The following is a 26,412-nucleotide window of genomic DNA, read 5'->3' on the forward strand; positions in this document are numbered from 1 at the left end:
AAATTCTAAAAATTGTTTTTGAAAATATTTCCAAACAAACTTGAATCTAACTATTAAATAAAGTACAAAGAAACGAGACTATAACATAAATTAAAATACAAATAAATGAGATTTAAATATACGTTAATAGGAATATTTTTACGATGGAAATATGTATTCCATAATTGAGATTAATTTATTAATTTTTAAAATTTTGATTTAGGAAAGAATATCGAATCCGAACTTTTATTTTTCAAAATCAATTTGGATTGCTAGTGCATGTTTATGTAAGACTACTAAAACAATTAATTACAATTAATCATAAGTAGCATTTTTTGGTTTGTTTTGAAAATATGCAAATTCATTTTTAATCCAAATTTCATAATTTTAATAATATTTATTTCTTTAATAAGGAAAAGTATGAGGCAATTTTTATTTTGGTTTCGGAATTTTGTAGATTTATTTTAGATTAGTTTTTATGTTATTGGTTTTGTGGTAAAACTTCATGAAAAATAAAAATTAAATAATTTTCTCATATTTAATTTATCATGAAAAATACAAAAAAATTATAATAATTATAATTAATTAGAGATTTACACATTTTTAATTATTTAATCTTTATATAAAAAAAATTAGTAACTCTGACAAGGATGGACCTATTTTAAGGGCAATGTATTGTCATGGCTAAACAATATCAATAAATGATCCATGACCAGACAATATCTATATATTGCAATTAAAAGAAAATATAAATCAATAAGAATATTTTTCCCTTGAATCGAATTGTGAATCATGTCATCAACTCTCACTTTTTTTTACTATTATTTTTCAAGATCATAAAATGATGTATGACTAAACAACTTCTATATATTGCATTCAAAAAGCAATTTATGCATTTTTTGATACTTATATAAACATACCACCAATTAGATGATATTGTGCATATATTTTTAAGTTTTTTTTATTTGTTACACAATAACGAAAATAGACAAAAAAAAAAAAAAAAAAGATTTATGTGGAAAACCTTAGATGAGAAAAACCACGAGGAGTGGAGAAAATAATTCACTATATCAAAATATTTATACAAGAGAAAAGAGTTGTGAGCAATTATAATAGAAGTATAATCATCATAACTCTAAAATTGTACATCAATACACATACATACACAAAGTAAGTTCATATTGCAAGGCAGACTTGATCCCTCCACTACAACTATCACTACAGACCCCTCAAAAATTCTTAAAAATTATAGTTACACCACATATGTTGCACCGCGAGTTTTTTTAACCAAACTAAATAGAATTTAGGCCATCAAACTCTAACATTATTTATATTATAATCTCATTTGTTGATACCCTAATCGTATTTATTTGTATTATCTTGATCTCATTCATTTGTACTTTTACTCAACGACTTGGATCTCATAGTACATATTCAACTATTTGAATCTTTATTTGGTGGGTATCACCATGATAGCTTAATATTTTCCTTTTAAATAAGAAATTATTGAATAGAATACAACACTATACTTGATAAATTGCAAAGGATTGCTATATAAGGACAATTAAACGTACAATTTTTCATCTGGCCCCTTGGACCCCTTTTAATAACATTTTTTTCATTAGGAATTTGTTTAAATATAATTCTTTTAGTTAAACATTAATTTTTATATATTTAACATTTTTAAATATGTATATATATATATATATATATATATATATATATATATATATATATATATAAATAGATAAATTTCAAAAATTGCAAAGAATATTGAGAATATAAATTTGGAAAAAATAAATTTTATTTTTTAAAATATTAAATATAAATTTTTTAGATAAAATTATTTGATAATGAATTTTTAATATCTGCCTCAAATGAAATACTTTTTGGATACAATGTTTAAGAGTAAAAATATCATTATAAAAAAAGTTTTAAGAGTAAAAATGTGGTAACAAGGCTACATGAGTAATTTTCAATATTGAAGAACATACTTATTTTTATTTTTAAGAGAATTTATAATTTCATGAATGAATTCACTCTACACATCCACAATATTTATACATCTAATTTAAAATATTAATCTTGTCAAGGCATTTACTTAAAATTTTTCAATATACCTAAACTACCCTCTTATTATTCTTTTCTCAACAAGAAACATTAAACAAAATCCTTTATTTAAAAATATAGTTGTGAAATATCGAAATGTACAATGCCCAATAATTCTTACTTTTAAGGGTATTTTGGTTACTTTCAAGCGTTTTTAGTAACCATTTTTACAACAAATTTTTATCAAAATTTATTTAAATTCTAAGCCCTAAAAACTTATGTGGTACAAATTTAACATTTGTGTGTGGAATAAAAAAATGTATGAAAAATGGTTGGAATTAGAGGGTATTTGGTAAAACTTAATGTTTATTAATTAATAATTTAAGTTGATTTTAAATTAAATTATACGTAAATTATTGATTTAAAACTTATTATTTAATTTTAAATTTAAGTATTAAGGTATTTAAATAAAATTAATTTAAAAATTATTCTAAATTATCAAATTTACATATTTATACATATAAATAATAAATAAGACAAAGAAAGTTGAGTAACAATAAAAGACGTGAAGTAGTAAAGGAGATTGTAAGGGTTATTAAAGTAAATAGAGGTAAAAAGGTAAAATAAATACCATTAAGTTATTTTACCAAATATACTAAATTTATATAATGACTTAAAATCAAGTTATTAAGTCATTTTTAAGTTATTAAGTTGTTTTATCAAACACCTATTAAGTTTTGAACTCATCTTAAATAGTTTTCTTTTAGTAAACAAGTTTGAAAAAAATATGGAGAATAAGGAAGAAAAAAGTAGATGCAGAAGAAAATATCGAGGACAATATTATATATATATATATATATATATATATATATATATATATATATATATATATATATATATATAATTTTAGGTAAATGTGTTAATAAAATTAAATTTTAAAGTGGGTATGTAAATATAAATTATTATTATTTAAAATATTCCATTAATAATTTTTAAAAAATAAATTAAATAAATGTATAATTCAAAAACATCATATGTGATTTAGGAAATGGTATTGGTTGATGGATAGAGAATAAGAAAAAAGAGATGAAGTTCATTTTATTTGTATTTTATGGTTTTTTTTTAAATTACTAGGTTGGTTACACGTGCAAGGCACGTGGACATAACTTCTATTTGTACTCCATGAACCGTTTTCTATTTTATTTTGTTTTTAAAAATAATTCTAAAAAAACAGTAGTCAACTGCAGGAAATATGGAAACGAAGAAAGTGGAAGGGCCACCGTCTCCGGCACGGCCGCCGGTGGACCTCGCAAACTGTGTAGAAGAGCTAGTGAAGTACACGCTTTCTTCTTCTGTCAACGGAACCCTTGAAATCGATCTAGGGTTGTCCAAGGACTACTGCTCTGCCCTCCTCAAGGACGACCACCTCACCGATCCTACTTCAATTTCTACCGGTAAATTATATATTCGAACCATCAGTTCCGAAATTTTCTTGCTTCTATTTGGTTGCTCGGAAAACGTGGAATGGAAAAACAAAGAAATGAAATTTTTGGGGTTAGATAGGACATTGTTTGGATTTCCAACTGCTTTGGTTAGTTTGAGGCGAGTTATTATTATTTTTGTCACATTTTCCTTTTCGTTTCTTCGAGGAAAACCAAAACAGGCTAAGAATATGATTAAGAAATTTAGGGTCTGTTTGGAAACTTTATTGGAAACCCAAAATGGTTTTCTATGTGGTTTGTTGAAAACACAAAATGATTTTCTATGTGGTGTTTTAGTAGTGTTCTGAAAAACAACTGGATAGATGGAGAATAGGTTAAGAATTTGAAAAAATGTTGCCAAACAGAACCTTATTTTGTTTTAGCATCCGATGTTGCCTCATTTTCTCAAGAGAAACCAAAAAGCCGGTTTCTCAGCAACCAAAAGGATCATTGTGCCTTTAAGCTTAATAACTTTTGAACCTTATATTCTTTATTGTCAAGTTATGTAGCTTAGTTGAGGTGAGGTTTTTTTTCATTTTTTCTCAAGACAGTCCAAATGAGCATAAAAATGTGATGCAGAGAATTAATTGCTTTTTGTTTGCCTTGATATTCATCCACCAAAACAAGCATTAGTTTTTAACCTTAATAAATTTTTTAAATTATGCCATTTTCTAACTATGTCCACCCGCCCTCATTTTGATTTTCATTGGGGCAACTTTCATTTGAATCAAATAACTCCTTACTAGAACATCTTTTGAATTCAAATTAAATCTTCGTGCCCAACCTGCAAAATGAGGCTTATCTGTGACTTTAAATGTAACTCATGGGATTCTGGGTATTGATAACCTTCCTATACCTGGCTATGGTAATGTAGCTTTGTTGGTTGTTTGACGATTTTATGAAGTTTGATTGCATGAATGCATCATGTACTTAGCTCTCCTTGTTTGCAGATACTGATGCATGTTTTTGTGCTTTCATGCAACTTGACAGTATAGGCAACTGCACTTGTAGTATGTACACGAATACACATGTAGTAGCTACATTTGTACATACATACACACACACATATGATAGCTACGCATATAAACAGATATGTTATGTATGCTTGCGTATATGCTACTTGAAGATGTGGACATAAATACATATTATGCATACATTACATATTAGTACAGTCCAGGGCATGTGGCTTGCATGTTTACTGTTTGGAGAGTGCAAACACACATGTATGCATTTCTGGAATCTGGTTGTCTCAAATAGTGATCTTGTGGAGCATATGGCTCCTGTTAATCTGGTTAAATGGAACTGTTTGTTCGTGATTCATGTTAATAAGCGGTGCAGCCTAGAGTGAGTTTTTTTGGGTGGGAAGCAACTTGGGGGAAGGCCCTTACCTTGGATCAGCTTCAAAAGTGAGGATGGGCTCTAGCGAACAGATGTTACCTTTGTCAAAGGCACGAAGAATCAATAGATCACATTATGCTCCCTTGTGAAAAGGCAAGGACTCTTTGGGTGTTGCTTTTCTCTATGTTCAGGGTGCAGTGGGTGATGCCAGCCACTGTTAAGGAGATGCTTTTGGGGTGGAATGGGACTTTTGTGGGTAAGAAGAGGAAGGGTGTTTGGAGAGCAAGTCATTTGTGCCTCTTTTGGACGGTTTGGAAGGCAAGGAACAAAGTTGCTTTTGAGGAAGAAGAGCTGTTAATTCAAAGGCTTAAGTCTTCTTTTGTTTATTTTCTTTGGTCAGAGATGAAGTTGTCTATAAAAGATGGTCCCTCGACCTTAGTTGATTTTGTTGGTTGGGTGGCAACCCGTTAAGGGTGTGGGTAGGGCTGCTCCTCGGGCATTGGTGTTCTGCTAGGGTGTGAGGGGTGTTTTTCTGTCTTGTAATTTAAGCCACTGATTTGGTGGTTTTTTAATACAATCTCTTCATTTATCAAAAAAAAAAAAAATGTTTATTTCATTATGTTTGAGGATGATATCATTCTCCTTATACAAATTGTGCAGATTCTTTTGAGGGTGTTCCTCCATACCCTTTGTACAAGCGCTTATCGGCTGCTTTGTATCAATCTATAATTTCTGGAGCCTTTTGGGAGATATATAGCACAATGGCATTGATCCATGAAGACAGCTCCTTGAAGCAGAAAGAAGAGTGGAATAAGTTGGTTGTGGATAAGGGCTTGGAATTAGTAAATGTAAAATTTTAACGAATGTTGTTATTCTATTTGGATTTGATTTTGTAGGTGGAGTCTTCTAGTGTGACAACAAAATAACCATTTTACATCATCAGATTTTGAAGACTATAGATTTTGAACTTCATGTTCAGGAGCCTTTCTTTTCACAACTGAAAGGTATTGTTGTGCTTATGCTATGAATATCCATGCATTCCTAGAGTTTGATTTTATGTCTTTATTATAAGTAAAACATTTTAAGTTTATTTGTTGATCGCTTCTTAGTTATCTTCTATTCAGTTGAAGCTTATTCTTTCTTTTAATTTGACATATTTGTAGATGGCCTAAAGATAATTGAAGGAAGGTGTGCTGTTGGGGATTACAATCGGTATGGCATATTGTCATTTACTTTGTATAGATGGAATGTTACATGTTTAATTTTTTTTTACTTGTTTTTCCTTATTTTGAGTTTGGGGGACAACACGTGATTGTATCAAGTGCTAGTGTCTTTTTTTTTTTTTAATTAGAAACAAAAGATGTATTAATTGTGATAAAAAGTACATGAGAAGGATGAGGGGGTTGTCCCCACAAGATACAAGACATTGATCAAAGGTTTAGTCCATTTAAGGATATACATAGGTGATATCTCCTCAATTCCGGACTAATCTCCTACATTGTTGTCCAACCTTTTTGATTTACAAACCAAATGCCAATTGAGCTAAATAACACTGAGTGGAATGCCTTTAAAGGCATCGGTACAAGAGACCCAATCTCCTCTCATTATTATAACTTTATTCTTCAACACCTCTGCTATGTTTGAATATAGTAAATATAATCTAGTCACCTATAAAAATGAATTAAAAAAAGTAAACCTTGTAGTTTTGTCAGCTTCCTGTTTCCTTTGAATAGCATTAGAGCTAACCTTAATGTGCTTGATGTACAGTGTGGACCTACTACCTAACAATTTAAACTTCTAGGAAAATAGGTTTTTCAATTTGGTATCAAAGCCTTAGTTTAGTGGGAGGAGATGAGTTCAAATCTCACCATATGTTAATTTCCCTTAATTTATTAAGCCTGACTGTAACCCTAAATGTGCAAGCCCAAAAAAGACCACCCCCTAAATGTGCAAACCCAAAAAAGACTACCCTAAATGTGCTTGATATACATTGTCGTTGGCCTATTGTTAGGGCTACTACTTAAAACAATTTATGCTTTTAGGAAAATTGATTGCTCAAAAGACACAATATGGGATAATTTGGTATGGGCTTGACTATACCATAACAGTCAACTTGGACTTGATCATGTGACATCATGCTTGCTGTCGGGGACCAACCAGTTCTGCTGTGGGCTTGAGAATATTTTGAATTATTCTCTTGGTGGGCTGATTTTGCTAGTCAATCCTGTCCAAAGGGTGCCAAATTTGAATCTTCTGTTTCAAATTCTTAATTTTTTCCAAATGCAGCATTTATTGGAGTTTCTTTCTATTTTTCTGACTCTCTCTCATCATTTTGGCTGCAGAATTGGATCAGGAGCTTTGATTCTCTTCAACAAATGTTTGGTGCTTGAAGTTCAGGTGATAGCAAGCTTCACAATTTATCTATAGATGCTTTCTTTCCTTGGACTTGGTTCTGTAATTCATTAATTGCAGGATGTTCGTCGGTATGCTTCATTTTCTCAGTTGTTGGAATCAGAGGGTCTTGCAGAAGTCCTTCCTGGAGTAAAAACCATTGAGGAAGGTATTGAGCTTATGTTTTAACAGTTCCTTATGTTACTACTTTTTGGAAATTGAAATGATCACAAAGAGCAAAGTAAATGCCTCTGTCATATTGCTAGAAATATGTTTGCTTGTTTATGGTGACACACACAAACACACACATTAGTGTAACCGAACCAATTTAGAAAAATAGTCTAGGATGTTTGAGAAATAGCACAAGCCTTGCAACTGAAGAACAGACATACACACATATGAACTAATCTAACTTAAAGTAAATTGAAAAGGAGTTGAGGATGGCTAAGAAATAGCACAAGTACTTGTGGCATAAGAGCCTATCATAATGGAAACAACCATTACTTAAAAACAAGGTTTGGAATGTCGTGATTTTTCGTCGAAATATCGGCGAAATTTCGCTTATTGGACAAAGCTGATATGACATTTCATACTGATTATTGATTGGTCGAAAAATCGGCGATTTTTTTGGAATTTCGGCAAAATATTGACATTTCTACCGATTTTTTAGGAAATTTCCCAATATTTCGGGAAGTCAAACACCACCATTGGGCCATCTTCTCTTTTGTTAATATATATACATAATAAATATGTTAAAGTTCATTATTAAAAGAAAAATAAATTAATTCTAATTATGTTATTTTAAAATTTATTTATTTAATTAATAAATATATAAAAACCACCATTATAATTTTCTTAACAAGTAATTTTTTAATATCATTTATATGATAATTAAATATCAAAATTTCATATATGCATCATCGTTTATTTTACATTATTGAATGCATTTGAGTTAAATAAATTATAGTTTTAATATTAAATGTATTATCATTATCTCATTAATCCTATTTTAAAAAATTACTATCACTTCAATTTTAAATTTTTATATTTATCCTTTTAATTTTATTTAATTTTGAATGTTTTTATTTTAAAATATTAAAAATATAAATTTATTCAAAAAATACTAAAATATAAAAAAAAATAATTAAGTTCAAATATTTTATAAATTAAAATTAATGTGATTAGATAAATAATAAATTATTAATACCGACGTATCCTTACCTACTGATATTTTTCTCTTTAACCATACCTATGTCAATTACACTTAAAAAATAACTCTAACATATGTATTTTTATTTATTTTATCATTTTTTGGAGTTTCTCCAAATATTTCCATGAATTTTAAATAATTTTTGTTTTACCGATATTTTTGTCAAAATATCCACCGATATTTCTCCGATATTTCCGATATATCCGTAAAATCCAAGTACCAATATTTCAAACCTTGCTTAAAAAATAGAAAAAAACATTTTTTTTTCTTTTATGAAATGAGTGTAGTCTCATGCCTAATCTTTGCTCTAAGCATGCTTGTTTTAAAGTAGAAAAGTTTGCTTGAACCATATTTATTTCAGTTGTGACTTCCTGTAGAGTTGATTTTTTTAGTCGTCTACTTCAAGTCAAATGAGATGATTATTGAAGAAAAAAATGTTGATGACTGGTGATTTCTTGACTTGGCGTGATTCAGTCTAAAAATTGTGGGCATGCAAAATTTTCAGGTGTGCAAATCTATAGGAAGTTTTACACAAAAGAGAAGGAAAGGTCCAATGGCGTCCTTGCAATATGTGTTGCAAAACCAGCTGCTCAGCCCTACATTTTTTTAGCCTACATATTATTTGTGAGTGTGTTTATTTCCTTGCTTGTGTTGTATATATGTTTAATCTTTTGAATAAATTCATTTTTTTTTTCTTTTAAAAGGAAATGGTTCCCTGACTCCATGGTTACAAATATGGCTTTGTTCTGCAATATTTTGAAATAGTGTGGAGAAGGATGGGTAATTTTGCATATTTATGCAATAATGATTAGGAGGAATAAAATGCATAATATAATATAATGTAACATCTGTCTTTTGACATTTGCTTTTTTCCCTCTTTAGGGCGTCTTGGGTTCTTTCCTGCTTAGTGAAAGAAACTCTTTTTGGGTGGCATGGGTTTTTTGTGGGTAAAGCTTAGAAAAAGGCTTGACAAGTGACCCCTTTATGTATATTTTGGACAGTGTGGAAGGAAAGGAACTTGTTAGCGTTTGACAATGAGGAGTTATTGATCCAAAGATTGAAAAATTATTTTGTATGTAATTTGTGGTCTTGGTTTAGGGTGTTTGTAGATATGAGCCCTAATTCTCTTGTTAGCTTCATTGATTGTTTAGGTTCAAAGTAAGGGCAAGTGATGTTTTTTACTTTTTTCCCTTTCCCTCTGGGATGAACCTTTAGGCTTTTACTATACACTTCTTATATACTTTAAGGGCGCTGTTTTTGACGTCTCCTCTTTTTTATATATACTACTACTCTTTACCTATCAATATATATATATATATATATATATATATATATACACATATAATATAATGTAACATTGTACTGCAATGCGAGACTAGGGCAAGCAAAAACACAATGCGATAGGCCTGCTGATGTTCAAATTAAGAGATGCAATTCTTAATCTGTATAAATACTAACATATGGTCTGCAGGCAAAAGCCCAAAAAATGGATGATGTGAATATGAAAGTGAACTTGCATCTTTAATTACTAAAACTAGCATTTGTAGTTATCAGTTGTTGCCCATTTCAGCATACTTTATTCTAGTAAGATGACAGCCTAGCTAACAGTCCATCTTTAGAACCAGGCAACATTACCTCAAATCTTCAAATGCGTTTAACAAAATAAATAGAATCTCTATTGTAGGGGTATGGATCATGTCTACTGTGGACCCGCATTTTTCACGTGCGTTCCCACTTGATCGACGAGACTCGCTTTTTATTTGTGAAAAAATCTTTAGTTTTGGAAAAGTTGGAGCCGCCACTTATTTTATTTTTATTTTAAAGGGAAAATAAAACAAGAAAGAAAAACCCTAAAATGTGACTCCATAATTTTGGAAAAAAGCATGTCTTCGAGAAACCCGAGTCTAAGTCCGGGGATCAGGTTATTTATTGGGAAGGTACCTCTAGGAGGTAGCACCCCTCTAAACCCTACGAAGGTCTCTACTGGCTAATTTAAGGGAGATGTGGCAATTAATTGATTAACTAAGGATACCTAGGTTGATTAAAGTGATTTCAAAAAAAAAAAACATGCGAAATAGGATCAAATCACAATAAAGGAGAGTTAGGGTACGTACCTGAACCGCTTCTTAAGCACTATCAAAAAGACATCAAAGGTTAGTCTGAAAATGTGATACAACATTTGTTTTATCCAAGCCAATCAAGCGTGTATCTAAACACCCAAGAATCACATCATGTATGGATATAATCACCAATGGCATACGTGCCCATATAATTCTCGAAAAATAGGTGAGGAGGAGCGTACCTGGATAGCAAGCTAGTACTCTTCTATGGGAAACAAAATTAGCCAGATAACAGATTGAAAATAATCTCATATATACCACAAAGAGGAAGCACAATCAGTCGAATATCAAACAAACACTATCAAAGAGAATATTCGTGAATGTCGGGCCCCCCACCAAAGCCCTAATTGCTTTTGCATGAATTGGTTCAGTGAATTCCATTATTTGGAACCATGAATTTTGTTCATGCTTGTTGAAAATCGAGAAAATCATGAAAATAGCTGAAAATCAAATAAAATAGTGAAAATGCATGTCGGATGGAAAATGACAACAAAAGATTTGTTGAAATCTGGATTTTAAACCTAGAAACTCCTAAAGAAGCTTAACGAAAACTGGAGTCATTTTGTCGGAAAATGGTTTTGAAATCTAAATTTAAGATGTATAAGATCACAAAAAAGAAGAAAAAGAAACATTAGAAAGAGCATGATGTGTGGCAAGGCGACCAAGCTGTCCGGGGAATATGAATTGTCAGCTGGACAGAATTCCGGATGTGAGATATCCGGAGGAAGTGGAATGTCGGCGGACAGAATTCCGGATGTGAGATATCCGGAGAAGGTGGAATGGTGGCGGGACAGAATTCCGGATGTGAGATATCCGGAGGAGATGAAATGTCGGCGGACAGAATTCCGGATGTGAGATATCCGGAGGAGACGGAATGTCGGCGGACAGAATTCTGGATGTGAGATATCCGGAGAAGGTGGAATGGCGGCGGGACAAAATTCCGGATGTGAGATATCCGGAGGAGATGGAATGTTGGTGGACAGAATTTCGGATGTGAGATATCCGGAGGAGGTGGAATGGCGGCGGGACAGAATTCCGGATGTGAGATATTCGGAGGAGGTGGAATGGCGGCGGGATAGAATTCCGGATGTGAGATATTCGGAGGAGATGGAACGTTGGCGGGACAGAATTCCGGATGTGAGATATCCGAAGGAGGTGGAATGGCGGCGGGACAGAATTCCGGATGTGAGATATTCGGAGGAGATGGAATGTTGGCGGACAGAATTCTGGATGTGAGATATCCGGAGGAGGTGGAATGGCGGCGGGACAGAATTCCGGATGTGAGATATCCGGAAGAGGTGGAATGGCGGCGGGACAGAATTCTTTGCCTGCAATCACTCCTTTCCAACCTCTCTCTCTTGTTAATACTTCCGTCATTCCTCAAAATACCTCAAACGCAATGATAAAGATTCGGATAGCATGTAGGAAAAGGGATAGAGAAGAAATAAAATGAAATTAAAAAAAACAAAGTAGTCCGGAGAAGGAACGTGCAGAAGATGTTGATCAGTAAGCATAAATAACCCCACTTCAAGTATTAATCCATGGGTTAAGAGCGGAGGGAACTATGCAGAATAGGATTTAAACGAAAAATCGAGCGTGATAACATTCAAGCATGGAGTTCTATATTTCCAAAGACATCAATGACATATAAAATAATCAAAATCGAAACAAGGTGGAGTAGTAAACGACCAATCCCAGCAGAACAACTTGTGGCCCTTTCCGTCCACACCAAACAACAAGACATTGAATATTTCTAAATGACCAAAATGGAGAAATCAAATATGGGTCAGAACACCCAGAGTAACCAGAAGCATACCTGGACAAAGTCGGCTGCAATTGCTCCTCCTCCACCTTCGTGCGTTTTTCTGCCCTTGACAATCTAAGAATCCTCCTTTTCTAGCCCCCTCCAAAGATTTTCCCTTTTTCAACATGCTTTCACGTATATATATCAGCCCCCTCAAAGACCCAAATCTGTTGGAGGGAAATCCCCTCCTTTCTTCCTTTTTTTAAATCTACTTTCCTTTCTTATTTTCTTCCCTTTTATAACCGATTCCCCCACAGAAATAATATATGTGCTATCCTTCTAAAAACAAAATCGCCTTTTTTTCAAAATTCTGTTGATTCTCCTTCCAAATAGATGGCGGCCCATTTCCTCATGCCCAAAAGCCAAGAAATATGATTTAGAAAACTTGTAATAATAAAATAAAATAAAATAAAAAATGATAAAGAAATCCATATAAGTCACACAAGTTATGTAGGTCGTGCAATCATGCAACCATCTAAGAAAGTGAGTCAATGAACGAACTAAATGGGTTGGGGCCTAGTGGTGCCTAATGAACTAAGGGTCTTAAAGTGATTGAGATATTGTCTAAGTGACCTAAACATGCTTAAGAACTATCCTAAAAAGGAATGGAAAGCTTAAGTCTAAATCAAAACTGCCAAGGGTCACAATAAGGGGCTAGGCAATCCCTCAACCAGAGTCTTCGAGGTGGCTCAAGAAAGGTAAGTAATGTGAGTAGCTATGGGCCACCAAGGAACTACTGTAAAGTATCGAACAAGTATCAAATAGGACATGTGCTAGGAGGACAAAATTGAGGGCCTACACTACACTCATGTTCCACAACATGGATATGGATTTGGAGCTGCATTACTTCCTCTCATGCTCAAATCAGAAACCAAGTTCTGAAATTTCATCAAAATGTTCATAACGAGGTCAGGAATTGATTAGTAATAATCCAGAATGGCTACAAACTCAACCAAGCTGAATCTCAAAGGTCCTCTAAAAGTTTTTGTCAAGGTGAATTGTGTACCTTATTGTATTATGATTTATAACAAACCATCCCATTAGACCTTATTTTGTATCCTTGGGTCAATTTGGTAAATTACTCAAGGATATGATAACCCTTGTAACATTCAGTTAATGAACTTCAGTGTCATGCAAATTTTATCCAACACTGGATATAATTGAGCAAACTACCTTTTGAACTGGTATAAGGAGTATACTTTAGCAGCTGGATCTGTCGATTTGAATTTCATCACATATGAGGATACATGCTAATGTTAATAGAAAAAGGTTAAAAAGTTATGGAAATGATGGACTCTAATGCAAATTTGAACTGAAACTTCTGTCAAGCTATGCTAAATTTTATAAAAGAAAAAAAAAAGATGCACCATTTTAATCGTCCATCTCATATATCTATATACACACTTGGATATGATGTATATGATATTGTGTTCTTGCTGAACAACATCTATATTGGTGTGGCAGTTCTCCGGCCTACTGTACTTGTACTGGGTGCTCTTTGTTCTGTCATAGAGTGAGCTGTTTTGTTCAATATTCAATGTTATATCTGCTTTTGTTATAAGCTTGTAGTGTTTTGTCAATATTTCCCAACTGTTTTAATGTTTCAGGGATTGAGTTATGGGGGAGTTCAAAGGCTTCTAGGTTTTATGCATACTGTAGGAACAATTCCAGAGGCACTTCCTCCACCAAGATCCACTCTTCTCTTATCATTTATGTCACCTTATAAGCCAAATGTAAGACAATGACATGATGAATGACTTGTTTGTTTGCTCTATGTAAATAGTTCTGCATTGTAATTAGAAATCCCTTCACTTTGTCAATTATATACACTCGAACAGGTTAATATAGTTTTTAATATAATAAAAAGAAAACAAAATAGGAATGATTATGAAGCTATACCTTTATGCTGGTTATCAATAGGAGAACTATTCTTGTTCAGATAGAAAGATGTGAAGCTATGCTTCCATTTCTTCCCCACATTCATAACACATGCTGGAAAATCTGGGTTAGCCAGATGTCTCTTGTGTAGCATATTTCAATTGAAAACCAACCAAATCAGATTTTTTTTCTAGTAGGCAAAAGAGTAATACAGTAATAAATGCCCAAAAATGGCAGCACAAAGTACATAGGGAGTATACACGTGCGCAACAAAGCAAAGAACAAGAAAACACTAAACAAAAAATACTCTGTCCCCTTACTTGCAGCCTAACCAATCAACAAAATCAAACATGGATGTGGACCTAATCTCTAAGATCCCTTTGGTCCACTATCAATAGTTATAGATAAAAGAGGATTTAAGCTCTTGATTTGATTACTCAACATTTTTAAATACCCTTCTATTTCTCTCTTTTCCAATGTCTAAAACAAACAAACATAGAGGAGCAACTTTCTATGCTTTCTTCCTCATCTTTCTGATGAAACGACCCTACCAACTTAATAATGTTGCTTTAACTGAGGATTGCAACACCAATATGACTCCTAATGAGGAGATGACCAGCTGCCATAATAATCTTGCCTTGGAGTAGTGGAGGAGGATGTGCTTACTAGATTCCTCCTCACCTTCACACTTAAAACATCTATTCACCAAACTCCAACCTCACCTCTTCATATTGTCCATAGGTAAGATCCCTTTCCAAGTTGCTTCCCAAACAAAAAAACTTACTTTTCTTAGAGCCCATGAATTCCAAATAACATCCGCCCTCTAATCTTCCTTGAAACATCTTAAAATAAAAAGATTTAACTAAAAAGTTGCCTCCCTTCACGGCCATCCACGCTATTCTATCATCTACATTCCTTTTCATTGATTTTCCTTATAATCTCAAAAAGAATGCTTCAATACAATCCAACCCCCAATCATGGAGGTTTCTTGAGAAACACGGGTTCTAATGCCCCCCCCCCCAGCATCAGCCTACTCCTGTACATCTGCTACCCAAGTGTCCTTAAAGGTACCTATAGCAAACACTAGATGTCCCTCTAAAATCTTACCCTTCTTCTAGTACCCACAATAAAATACAAGTGTCCTTAGAGGTACCTATAGATAACACCAAATGTCCCTTTAAAATCTTACCCTTCTTCCAGTACCCACAATAAAATAAATCCTACTTTATAAGGCACCCCACAAGGACTTCCTTTCTAACACAAACCTTTGACACCACTTGCCTAGGAGATCCTTGTTTAAGACAAAAAGATTCTGAAAGTCCAACCCTCCTTCCTTCCTTGGCAAACAAACTTTGGTCCAATTCACCAAGTGAGGGTTATTTTCAAGAGTTCCCCCTCCCCAAAGAAAATCCTATTAGGCATGTCCTTTAAAATGGATGGTGAGAGCTCCAAGAAGGAAGTCTATCTAGTATGAATTGTGACTTGGGTATACTTGATAGGTCCTCCCATTTCTGGTTGCTTTCATTTATGCTACTTTTGAGTTATGTGTCAATATTAATATCTTTTGCTTGTTAGAGTGATCAAGAAAAGCATTTTTGTAGTTCTTTTTTGTTGTTTTCCCCTCATTATCTTGCTATGGGTGTCACTTCATGCATTTGGTGGATTTCTGGTCTTGAGGTTGAAAGCTGTACTTTGACTGATGGAGCCAGGGCCTTGGCAAAGCATGTCAATAGGAGTAGCCAAAAGTTTTGGGGCAATTTTGATGGAAGTGGTGAGCACCTGTTTGAATTTAAATCTTCATTATGCTCAATCTGTTTTTAATTTATTTATTTGTTAATTAATTTTTCTCATGATGTGACAGTGCATTTGTGTACGGTATTCTATTAGTTTGCTCAACAACCATGCTTTGTGAAGAGAAAGGAATTTGATGGCATTCACATGCAATTGTTTCCTCTCTCCTGTGTTTGCAGAAAAGAAAATTTCCTTTTTACAATATTTATGTTTGAATATAGCTTTCATGAGGTTTTCAAAAAAATAAAAAAATAAAAAAATAAATAAAATTAAAATTTTGGCCTTTGTGTTTGTGACACAGCATCCATGCAAGGAGATAGATGAGTAGTGATGAAAGCTGTCATCTTTTAGAACTTGCTAATTTTCTTAAAGAAAATACCAAGAACTAGGCATTTATGTTCTTCTTAAGTCCAATTAATGAATACCAATAAGCCTTAACTAAAACAATGTATTTATAAACCTAATTCCTAAAAGAAATAGGAAAAGAATCATGAAATAATTGACTTAATTATCTAATGACAATACGAAAATGAATAAGAAACTTATAGAGTAGGAAATCTAAAAAAAAATAGAACACGAAAATTAAAAATTATTTAAAATAAATTATCTTCATGCACCAGGACTCCATAAGTTTATGATTCCAATCCTAGAGTTGGTGGACTAAGTATTTTGTGCCACACAAAGGTGGAAAATCTGTGTTGAAGTTAGCCCTTGTGACATTAACTACAATTACATTGAGTACTTTAAAAAAGTTGTGTGATTTTTTTATGCCAAATATTAACTTGGAGATGTTATTTTCTAATTTGGAGGGGCTACATATTTTCATTAGTAGGCAGAGTGCATGCAGTGATTTTTGGTAATTTGGGAAGGCAGTTGGTACCTACAGAGGTGTGTCCATTTTATATTCTAAATAAGAGGGAACTGCTCTGGAAGTTTTGTGTTGTAGTATATGCCATGGTATATTCTAGGGGCTGGAGGGCAATGAGATTCTAGATTGCTCAGTGAGGACTCCAGCCTGTACATTAGAAAGCTGGTGCATCTGCCTTTGATCTCGATGCCATGTAGATAGGAATATAAAAATATTATCTTTGAGAATTACCTCTTATAGGTAACCTGTCAACTTGTTTGATCTTTTTCTGTAATAAATTGTTGTAGCCAATTGATTAAAATGGTTAGGATATGTAAATTTGTTAAATGTAGTAATGTGGTAGGTCCTTTGGAGATGAGGAAAATGAGTTCTTATCATGGAAAAAATTAGGTCACTTCATATAGAATCTTGATTTTATTCGTGTTTATCGTATTCTTATAACAAAGATTTTATGTGAGATCCTTGTGTTATAATGTCATTGACTGATCATCATGTTCCTTTTCTTTGCTCTATTCAGATTCTAATAAAAATCAACTTGCAATGGATGTCATCACTCGTGTTATTGCTAATTGTTGTTGGTTGAATATGCATATTGTTCCACCACATGGGGCTGTGTTTGAGATAAGGGTTGCTGATGGTTATGGAGCACGTTGGTCTCAAGATGGAACTAAGGTATTTATACTATCATATGTGTTTATATTTGTAAACAAGGATGGTATATATGTGACTGAAATATGTATGTTTGAAAATGGGTCTGTTGTGCACTCAAGATTTGTTGAATTTTGATCAGATTCTTGTATTTTGTGGGGTCCCTCATCCTTTTCTTACTATTTTTATCAATATACACTATTTTATTGTTTCTGATAAAAAAATAGGATGTTCATTTTTTGTTGATTGGAAGCACACTCTTCATTTCATAGAAAGTGAATGATATGGTATAAAAGGAAGGATGAGCTATCCTTCAAAGAGGAGTCGTAGACTGGAACAGAAAAAATGAAAAAGAAAGTACGAGAAAACCTAATAACACTAGTTATGGTGGGAGAAAATCCCTTGCAAATAATGCTAAATGAGATGCCCCTTGCTTAGCCAAACTATCTGCACTGTGATCAGCTGATTGGGAGATCCAAGAACCCTTAGTGCCCTCAAAGTCCCTCCATAATGTTTGCAGCCACATGTTCCTGTTGCAGTTAAAGTAAGATAGGTGCAGGACCATCTTCTTCGCAATCACTGTGTCACCCTCATTCTTGACTTTTATTGTCTGGAGAATGTCACCATTTCCCATCGTTGGGATAACTGAATATTTCATCCACGAGATATTTGTTCATCTAAATTATATGTCAACTGTCTACATGGGAGCACTCAAAGCTCCTGAAAGCTCTTGCCCAGTCTAGCTTTACACACCAAAGAATGTAAATTTGATATTAGTCTCTTTTTTCATAGGCAAACAATGATATATAAAAAGCACCAATCAAAAAGCGAGGGGTGCACGAATTACATGGAAGGTATGCAAATGATACCAAGTTTGGTATGCCTCTCTTTCCTTAAGAAACTCAAATTTATCCATGTTGTGGAGACTTTCCTCAACCTAAATGTTGTTGTGGCTGTTGAACTCACTAGGGTTAGGTCTTCAAAATTCCCATGATCAGTTCCCATCCAACAGATTTGTAAAAAGCTTCATCCAAAACACTCCATTGGTCTTTATCCAAACAAATCAGGCTCATTGAAATTCCATAAAACACTGGAGATGCTGCAGCAAAAAAAGAGAGGAGAAAAAAAAAAAAAAAAAAAAGACTGAGTTCCATTAGGAGTCTGAGGCTCTGCATCTGTCCTTAGAAATCCTGAAATTTCTCTCTAGCCATATCACCCTTAGAATAAAAGTATGACCATTAACCACAGGACCCTACTCCTGACACTACCTCCAAAACCAGGAAAGATGATAATCATCAAATCTTCTACAGTCCTAGGGGGTCCCAACCAAGCTCTGCCAATTGAAATAACCTATGCCAAAGGGTCAAAACCACTGGCAATGGAGGAATAGGTAATCAATTGTTTTTTCACAACACATACACATAATGAAACACTCTAGTTGTTGGGTTTTGAAAGGCTTCCACGACTGATCTGGTTGGAATGATATAACCTTACTGAAAGATGGGCCTGCTGTGATCCCAATTTACACCCAGTCTTCACTTTACAAGACATGACTTGGTTCTGTATTGCATGCCTTCAGGCCCATTGCACCCACCCACTTGATTTGAATGATTCATTTGCACTTGAGTTGGAAATCCCAAGGTGGCCTTATCTTGGGCTGGCCTTGAGTCGAGGCTTTCAATAATGCAACCAAACCTGGTCCCATTATAGTGTTCTATGTTATATTTAATATTACTTGTTAGGTACAATACAATTAGTATTTATCATAGCTTACGACTATTTTTTTTAACCAATTTGCTTGTTTATTCACTATAAGATTCTCCCAAATAATGTAAGATAAAGGCATGACATCTTGGTTTCAAATGAGTTGCCATTGTACAACTATAGATAGATAAACGGAACAACTATAGATGGACTAGTCTTATGTCAAACCATTCGATTGAATGCAACCTCTAATGTCCTAGAGGGTTGTCCCCTTGTGCTTGTTTTGGACTTTTTGAAAGGAAAGGAACAAGAAGTCTTTTAATGATGTTGAGCAATCCGACCAAGAAATCAATTTTCATTTTTTTGTATACTTTTGTGAATTGAGCTAGGGTGTACATAATGGGCCACAAAGTAATTATGATAGATTTTGTAGATTGGCTAAACTTAAGGGAAGGAGGGGTCTTTTTTTTTTTTTGGTCCTTCTCACCTACACAAGGTGTTTATTGTATACTTCATGTGTACTAGGTTCCTCCTCCTCTTAGGTGCTTTTAATATATTTTCTCATTTGCCTAAAGAAAAAAGGATGATTATTTTTAATACATACTTCAATGGTTCCAATGGAATTTATCATCATGACTTCTAACCTGTGCTTGTGTTGCTCACCTTGAGCTTAGGTTAGGAATGGGGTCTTTTGGAGCACCCTGAAGAATGTCTCAAGGTTAATGCAGTTGCAAGTTGTCATTCAACATGATCCAATGGCCCATTTTGTAGCTTTATTTGTGTTGATGGAGGTTTCTTAGTATGATAGGAGGTGAACCAAAAGGACAGTGAGTTGTCAAGGTTTGAGGGTGAGTGGAGCAAACTAAGAGGAGAGTGGGGGGAGTGAGTGACAGTAGTCCCTAATTGGGGACCAAGCATCAAGGAACACTTTAGAGGGACCCGTGGAGGGGGTTTTAGGGATCTTATACCAAGAGTGGTCTTAGTCCTCTTCTTCTTGTTCTTTTTTACAAATGAACCTTTGAACACTTTATATAGAAGCCTGAGGTTAAACCTCATTGGTTGGTGAGGCCTGACCAATGAGAGGCCTCCACATACTTGTATCAACTAGCTCTTGTGCCAACATCTTTATGCTCATGATGCCATTTGACATTGGATGGTAATAGGTCCTTAGTGGAGACATGCCCTCGCAAATTAATCAAAATAGGTTCAATGCATGCACGATCTATCCCACCTCGACGTGCCTCTAACTCTATCCACTAAACCAAGGCCTTCAACTTGTCCTAAGAACTCAATGTGGGAGGGCTAAACCTACTCCAAGATGCATCGAGTCCATATAGGACGTTATGAGCTTTACTCCCAACTTCGGCTAATGTATAGCATCAAGGTGCCATGCCCTAAGTGGGATGTCTTCGAGGGAGTGTGGAGAGACCAATTGACTTATTGAAGAGGTCATGGGTGATGCTTGTTTTCCCCCCACCCCCAACCCCTTGGTCGTTCATGAAATGAGAGGTGTGTGTTGACAACACTCATATGAAGGGTGAGAAGGTGAGGTTGACGCCACCTTGCATGGGAGCAAGCTATGTCAACCTTACATGTGAGGTTTGGTTGACATTACCTTGTGAGGATGTAAGTCATCCAACCTTGTGAGATCACTTTCATAAGTTTAAAGGGGTTAATCCTTCCCTCTTCATGCAAGTAAAAGAGTGACATCTCACTTAGCAAGTATTTTCTCAATTGGAAAGTGATCGTCCAATCCCTTGGCATCTGTCACAGGCAAGCATCCACTAAGGTGGGGGTTGGCATTCATGCTAAGCTTGCATTCCAACCTGACATGGGGCTTAGTATACGCATGCAGCAATGGAAGACACGTGTAATGTGTGAGTGGAGAGTCTTTTGATACACATGGCAGCATATTACTGGTGATCCAACATTTCATATTGGAATATGTGGAGGAGGTGTATACATAGAGCACACAAATGGGTATCAACAATTTGTTGTATTGGAAATCATTTCATTGGAGAACAGAATACAACAGCTGCATTAGATAAGAACAAGCATGCTGGTTTTTTGCTTTAGGCTTGGAAAAGTATTGTAAACTATTTAACCAACTTTTATCTGAAAATTTTCCTTTTGATTGATGTGCAACATTATATAATTTGAAATGATTCCATGTGAAACAAGTTTTGGCTGTCATCAGTTAGGCATAAAACGGGCAACCAACTAAAATAAGTTGTCTGTTGGGATTGAGCTTCCTTTTGAACAAATGGAGCCTAGCATTTAATGTGGTTAGTGGTCACTAATAAAGCTTTCATTTTGACTATGTGCTTCTTTGTCGTGTTGCAGTTCATTGGATTTCTCGAGCCATACATGGAAGATGGTCACTTAAGGGGCTGGAAGCATTGAATTTGCTCAACAATTTGACTGTACTGGCTTCATTGACTTACAGGGGTATGATTCACAAGGAATTTTACCTCTTCTGCTCTGTTTCCTCCACTATTCATGATGAAGAGCATATTATAAGCACGAAATGTGCCTTTCCATTTTTTCAATACATCACTTTTACATCCTTTGCCCTTTTTCTTAATGTTTTCATGATTGAGAACATACATAAGTAGGAAATCTACCTTTTTATCTTCCTGATGCTGCACTTTTGCCCTCTTCTTTTGATATCAACTTGGAAATTATGATAGATTTGATAATTTATATGTTACCCAGGTTTATAACATTTGCAATATACTTGCAATGCAATGCTACTGTCCTTGACCCATTATAAGCTATTCCTTTGTGTCGTACCAGTCATGGGGTCAGCAACATGAATCCCGCTTGTATGTTTTGTCATTGTCTCCTTTTCAGTCCTTTAACTTGCATAAATTCAACTCGTGTTGCACACACTATCATTGGTCCTAATGCCATTCCCAGTCTTGTTTCTTTGATTCCTGATGCACACTAACTCTACTTCTTCATTGGTCTGCTTTTATCCTTTTCCTTTTGTCTTTCTGGTTAAGACGATATTCTTCGTTCATTGTCATCTTATTGTGCTATGTTAATTTAGGATATGTTCCTTTTGTAGGCATGCTGCTTTTAATTCTAGCTCATGGCTGGAATCAAAGTGCTTTGAGGCTCCATCATCACCACAGCCACTAATCTGTACCTTCTCGTGCATATTTGGAAAGAATGCTTGTTCAACACTCCATCAATCCCACATTCACCAACTAGTCATTTCGGTGCCACCAGCACCCTCACCCCCATCCCCACCATCCTTCATATCACCCAGCAGTAGCAGCAGCAGCAGCACCACCACCACCACACTCTCCGCGAACGAGTACTAGCACTCACACTTCTGACGACAAATCAGCACCACCTGCTGGGTTGTTGCCACCACCATTTCCCATTAGTCGATGATAGTATTGATTTGTTCATGATGGATTTTGGAAAATGGACTTCTTGCTAAGTGAATTAGTGATATCTCACTTAGCAAGTATCTTCCCAATTGGAAGGTGAAGGTGCAATACCTCAGCATCCATCACAGGTTGGTACCCATGCCAAGTGTGCCTTCCAGCCTAACATGGGACTTGTCAGTGTCAATGTGTGCATGCAGAGATGCAAGACATGTGTAATGTGAGTCAAGAGTCCTCTGATACACATGGCTGCATATTACTGGCAATCCAACATGTTACATTGGAATATGTGGCAGAGGTGTATAGGTCAACATAGAGAGTGCAAATTGGGTATCAACAATTTTCTGTCTTGGAAATCATTTCATTGGAGAATACAATACAACAGCTGCAGTAGATAGGAACAAGCATGCTGGTTTTTTGCTTCAGGCTTGGAAAAATTGTTGTATACCATTTGATCAAATTTTATCAGAAAATTTTCCTTTTGACTGACATGCAACATTATATAATTTTGAGATGATTCTATGAAACAAGTTTTAGCTGCCATCACCTAGGCATAAAACCAACTTGTTTGAGATGGGCAACCGACTAGAATATGAGTTTCCTGTTGGGATTGAACTTCCTTTTGAACAAATGGAGCTTAGCATTTGATGTGGTTAGTGGTCAAAGCTTTCATTTTTTACTATGTGCTTCTTTGTCATGTTGCAGTTTATTGGATTTCTCGAGCTGTACATGGAGGATGGTCACTTAAGGGGCTGGAAGCATGGAATTTGCTCAACAGTTCGACTCTACTGGCTTCATCCACTTATAGGGTATGATTCACAAGGAATTTTACAACCTCTCCTGCTCTGTTTCCTCCACTTTATGATGATGAATATATTATAAGCAGGAAATCTATCTGTTATCTTCTCAATGCTGCACTTTTTGCTATGGTCTTTTGGGATCAACTTGGAAATAATGAATGGTTTGATGATTTATATGTTACCTATGTTTATAACGTGTGGAATATACTTCCAATGCAATGCAATGCTACTGTCCTTGACCCATTAAAAGCTGTTCCTTTGTGTGCTGTAACAATCATGGTGTCAGCGACATGAACACCCCCTCCCCCAGCTTGTATATTTTCTGCCATTGTCTCCTTTTCAATGCCTTTAACTAGCATTAATTCGACTCTTGTTGCGCACGCTCTCATTGGTCCTAATGCCATTCCCAGTGTTGTTTCTTTGATCCCTGATGAACACCAACTCTACATTGTCTTCCTTGGTCTTCTTTTACCATTTTCCTTTTGTCTTTCTGGTTAAGACTAGATTCTTCATTCAGTGTCATCTAATTCTGTTTTGTTTATTTAGGGTATGTTCCTTTTATAGGAATGCTGCTTTTAATTGTAGGCTTTCTAGCACACAGCTGGAATCAGAGTGCTTTTGAGGCTCTCCATCATCACCACAGGCACTATAATCTGTACCTTCTGCATATTTGGTAAGTATGCATATTCAACACTGCAATCCCACATTCACCTAGTCATTTCATTGTCACCACCACCTCTTACCCCACCATTCTTCATATCACTCAGCAGCAGCAGCAGCAGCAAGGGTGCCTCGTGCCGCCGCCACCAGGACCACCACTCAGCTTCCACCTCTAACCACCAAACACCACCTCTCTGCAAATAGGACTAGCACTCATGCCTCTGACAATGAATCACCACCACCTGCTGGGTTGCCACCACAACCACCACCATTTCCAGTTAGTCTATGATGGTCTTAATTTTTTCATGATGGAAAGCTGGACTCCCTGCTGAATCTGGATTGTATTTGCCTTGTTTTATTTGCAGAGCAGGCTGCCCAAATGCTATGTGGGTACCACACTGATGAAAAGCAATTTTCTCTTCTTGAGATCAGGAAACATTTTTTCTAATTTAGAAAACATGTTTAACAAACTTTTAACAGAAAACAATGTTTGTATGAAAATAGGTTGTTCTAAGCAGCAATTGAAATTATGGAAAAGATTTTGAGAATTTTTGTATTGTACATAAGTGTATGATATTTTCACAAAAAAATAAGTCAGTGAAAATCATTTTTCATCTTTCCTAAATAGATTTTTTTCCCCCAAAACAACTTATAAGTATTTTTAAGAATTATTTATAAAAATTGATTTTTGAGAACATTTTTTGAAAATGTCATCAGAAAACAGGTTTGAAAATCAGAAAATATAAAATAATATTTCTTTTTCTTTAAAGTAAAAAAGCATATTCATGTTTTTAAAAACAAAAAATAATTTTTAAATATTTTTTTAATTGTTTTCACTTTGTTTTTTGAGGACTATTTTAAAAATAATTATATTAATATAGAAAATGATTTAAAATAAAAACATTATACATAAAAGTTATTTTTAAAACGTATTTAATAATATGAAAAATAATTAATAATAATTTTAGGTTACAGACAAGTTTTTGTTTTATAAAACATAGAGATAAATTATTTTCAAATTATTTTTTGAAAATACTTTCCAAATAAAGCTGAAGATGTAATTTGAAAATTGTTTTCGCCATTTTCTAATTTAATTTATTTAGTTTCCTTTTTACATGAACTGCCAAGAATTTGAAATGTAGAATGATATTAAATAAATTCTTTGTATTTCAATTCCTTTTTTAAAGGCAAAACTTCCATTAATTGCAACTCACAGCCAAACGGACCGTAAAATAATAAATTTAATGTTTAATAATTTAAGATTGTTGTAGACAAATTTTATTAAAATTGGTCACTTAAAACTTATTATTTTATTATATTTTTTATTTTGTTGGATGAACATAAAATAAAAGTTTTAAAAAATATGAAATTCAATGGGATAACTTAAAATATATAAAGATTTAATGAGAAGTCAAAATTTGCATAGCCCGTGACAAGCCATCCCTAATAATGCAAGATCAACCTTGAGTTCAATCTTCTCAAAAGCTATCTGGTTAGATTCGAGAAAAAGTGGAAAAAACAAGTGATGGTATTATAGTTAGTATACACATGGATGGAAAATTCATACAATAGTGTTGAGCGTGATATTGTGCAAGGCACATAATAGGAATCAAGAAAAGTAATATCTTATTTCAACTTAATATGACTTAATAACTTAATTTAGTTAAGTCATTACTTGTTATGTATGTTTAGTAAATTAATTTAATATCATAATTTAAATTTTAAAATAATCTTAAGCATTAAGTTAAAATAACTCATTTTTCTCTATTTTTCTACATTTAATAAGAGTCTTTCTTACTTTCTAGACTCCATATTTACTACCTATTTTTTATTATAAATATTTTAAAAATTATTTTGTGTCTATAATAATTAACAAACATATTTATTGTTGAAGATTAATCACTGTAAATATTAATGAAGTAATTATCGGTTAAAATCAATTAGAGTAAATAAATAAATTGGATATTTAAAAGAAAAAAAATTAGTTAACTTTAGCAAATAATCATAACACATAAAAAAAAATCAAATAATAAGTTTTAAATCAATACCTAAAAATAATTTAACGTAAAATTAATTTAATTTATTAAATAATAAATATTAAATTTTATTAAACACTTTATTAACTTATTACTTTAAGTTAATTTCGAATTTAATTAATATTTAATATCATAAATGATTTAAATTAAATCATCCAGTTATATTCCATCATACAATTAATTCATCAATTATAACCTTACTTACAAGGGAATTAATAAACTTCGACTAATCTTTCAATCAATCAAATTATAAGAAA

The 26,412-nt window shown here is 33.9% G+C and overlaps 1 protein-coding gene across 11 annotated transcripts; it reads left to right on the forward strand.

Annotated features, from left to right (window-relative positions):
- The first annotated feature begins 3,259 nt into the window (after positions 1-3,259).
- Positions 3,260-24,664, forward strand: LOC117914382. 11 transcript variants are annotated; one of them, XM_034829701.1, is made up of 16 exons: positions 3,260-3,482; positions 5,508-5,695; positions 5,791-5,851; positions 6,011-6,059; positions 7,190-7,244; positions 7,320-7,407; positions 8,954-9,072; positions 13,980-14,105; positions 15,913-16,021; positions 17,427-17,581; positions 21,605-21,709; positions 22,332-22,790; positions 23,365-23,468; positions 24,006-24,132; positions 24,227-24,396; positions 24,485-24,664. In XM_034829701.1, exons 1-11 carry the CDS (start codon positions 3,281-3,283, stop codon positions 21,662-21,664), a joined length of 1,212 nt encoding a protein of 403 aa, XP_034685592.1. In that variant the 5' UTR covers positions 3,260-3,280; the 3' UTR covers positions 21,665-21,709; positions 22,332-22,790; positions 23,365-23,468; positions 24,006-24,132; positions 24,227-24,396; positions 24,485-24,664. The 11 variants fall into 11 exon arrangements, with proteins under 11 accessions (XP_034685592.1, XP_034685589.1, XP_034685591.1 ...); XM_034829698.1 differs by having other exon boundaries at positions 24,227-24,664; XM_034829700.1 differs by having other exon boundaries at positions 24,230-24,664.
- Positions 24,665-26,412: the final 1,748 nt, after the last annotated feature.

The sequence above is a fragment of the Vitis riparia genome, chromosome 5, assembly GCF_004353265.1.
Source record: "Vitis riparia cultivar Riparia Gloire de Montpellier isolate 1030 chromosome 5, EGFV_Vit.rip_1.0, whole genome shotgun sequence".
Classification (NCBI taxonomy): Eukaryota; Viridiplantae; Streptophyta; class Magnoliopsida; order Vitales; family Vitaceae; genus Vitis; species Vitis riparia.

Excerpts from the sequence above, each read along its gene's own strand:
- LOC117914382 (XM_034829698.1), top strand. The coding sequence starts at position 3,281 with ATGGAAACGAAGAAAGTGGAAGGGCCACCGTCTCCGGCACGGCCGCCG. Across the intron at positions 7,408-8,953 it reads AGTAAAAACCATTGAGGAAG|GTGTGCAAATCTATAGGAAG; the intron begins GTATTGAGCTTA and ends CAAAATTTTCAG. Across the intron at positions 17,582-21,604 it reads GGTCTCAAGATGGAACTAAG|TTCATTGGATTTCTCGAGCC; the intron begins GTATTTATACTA and ends GTCGTGTTGCAG.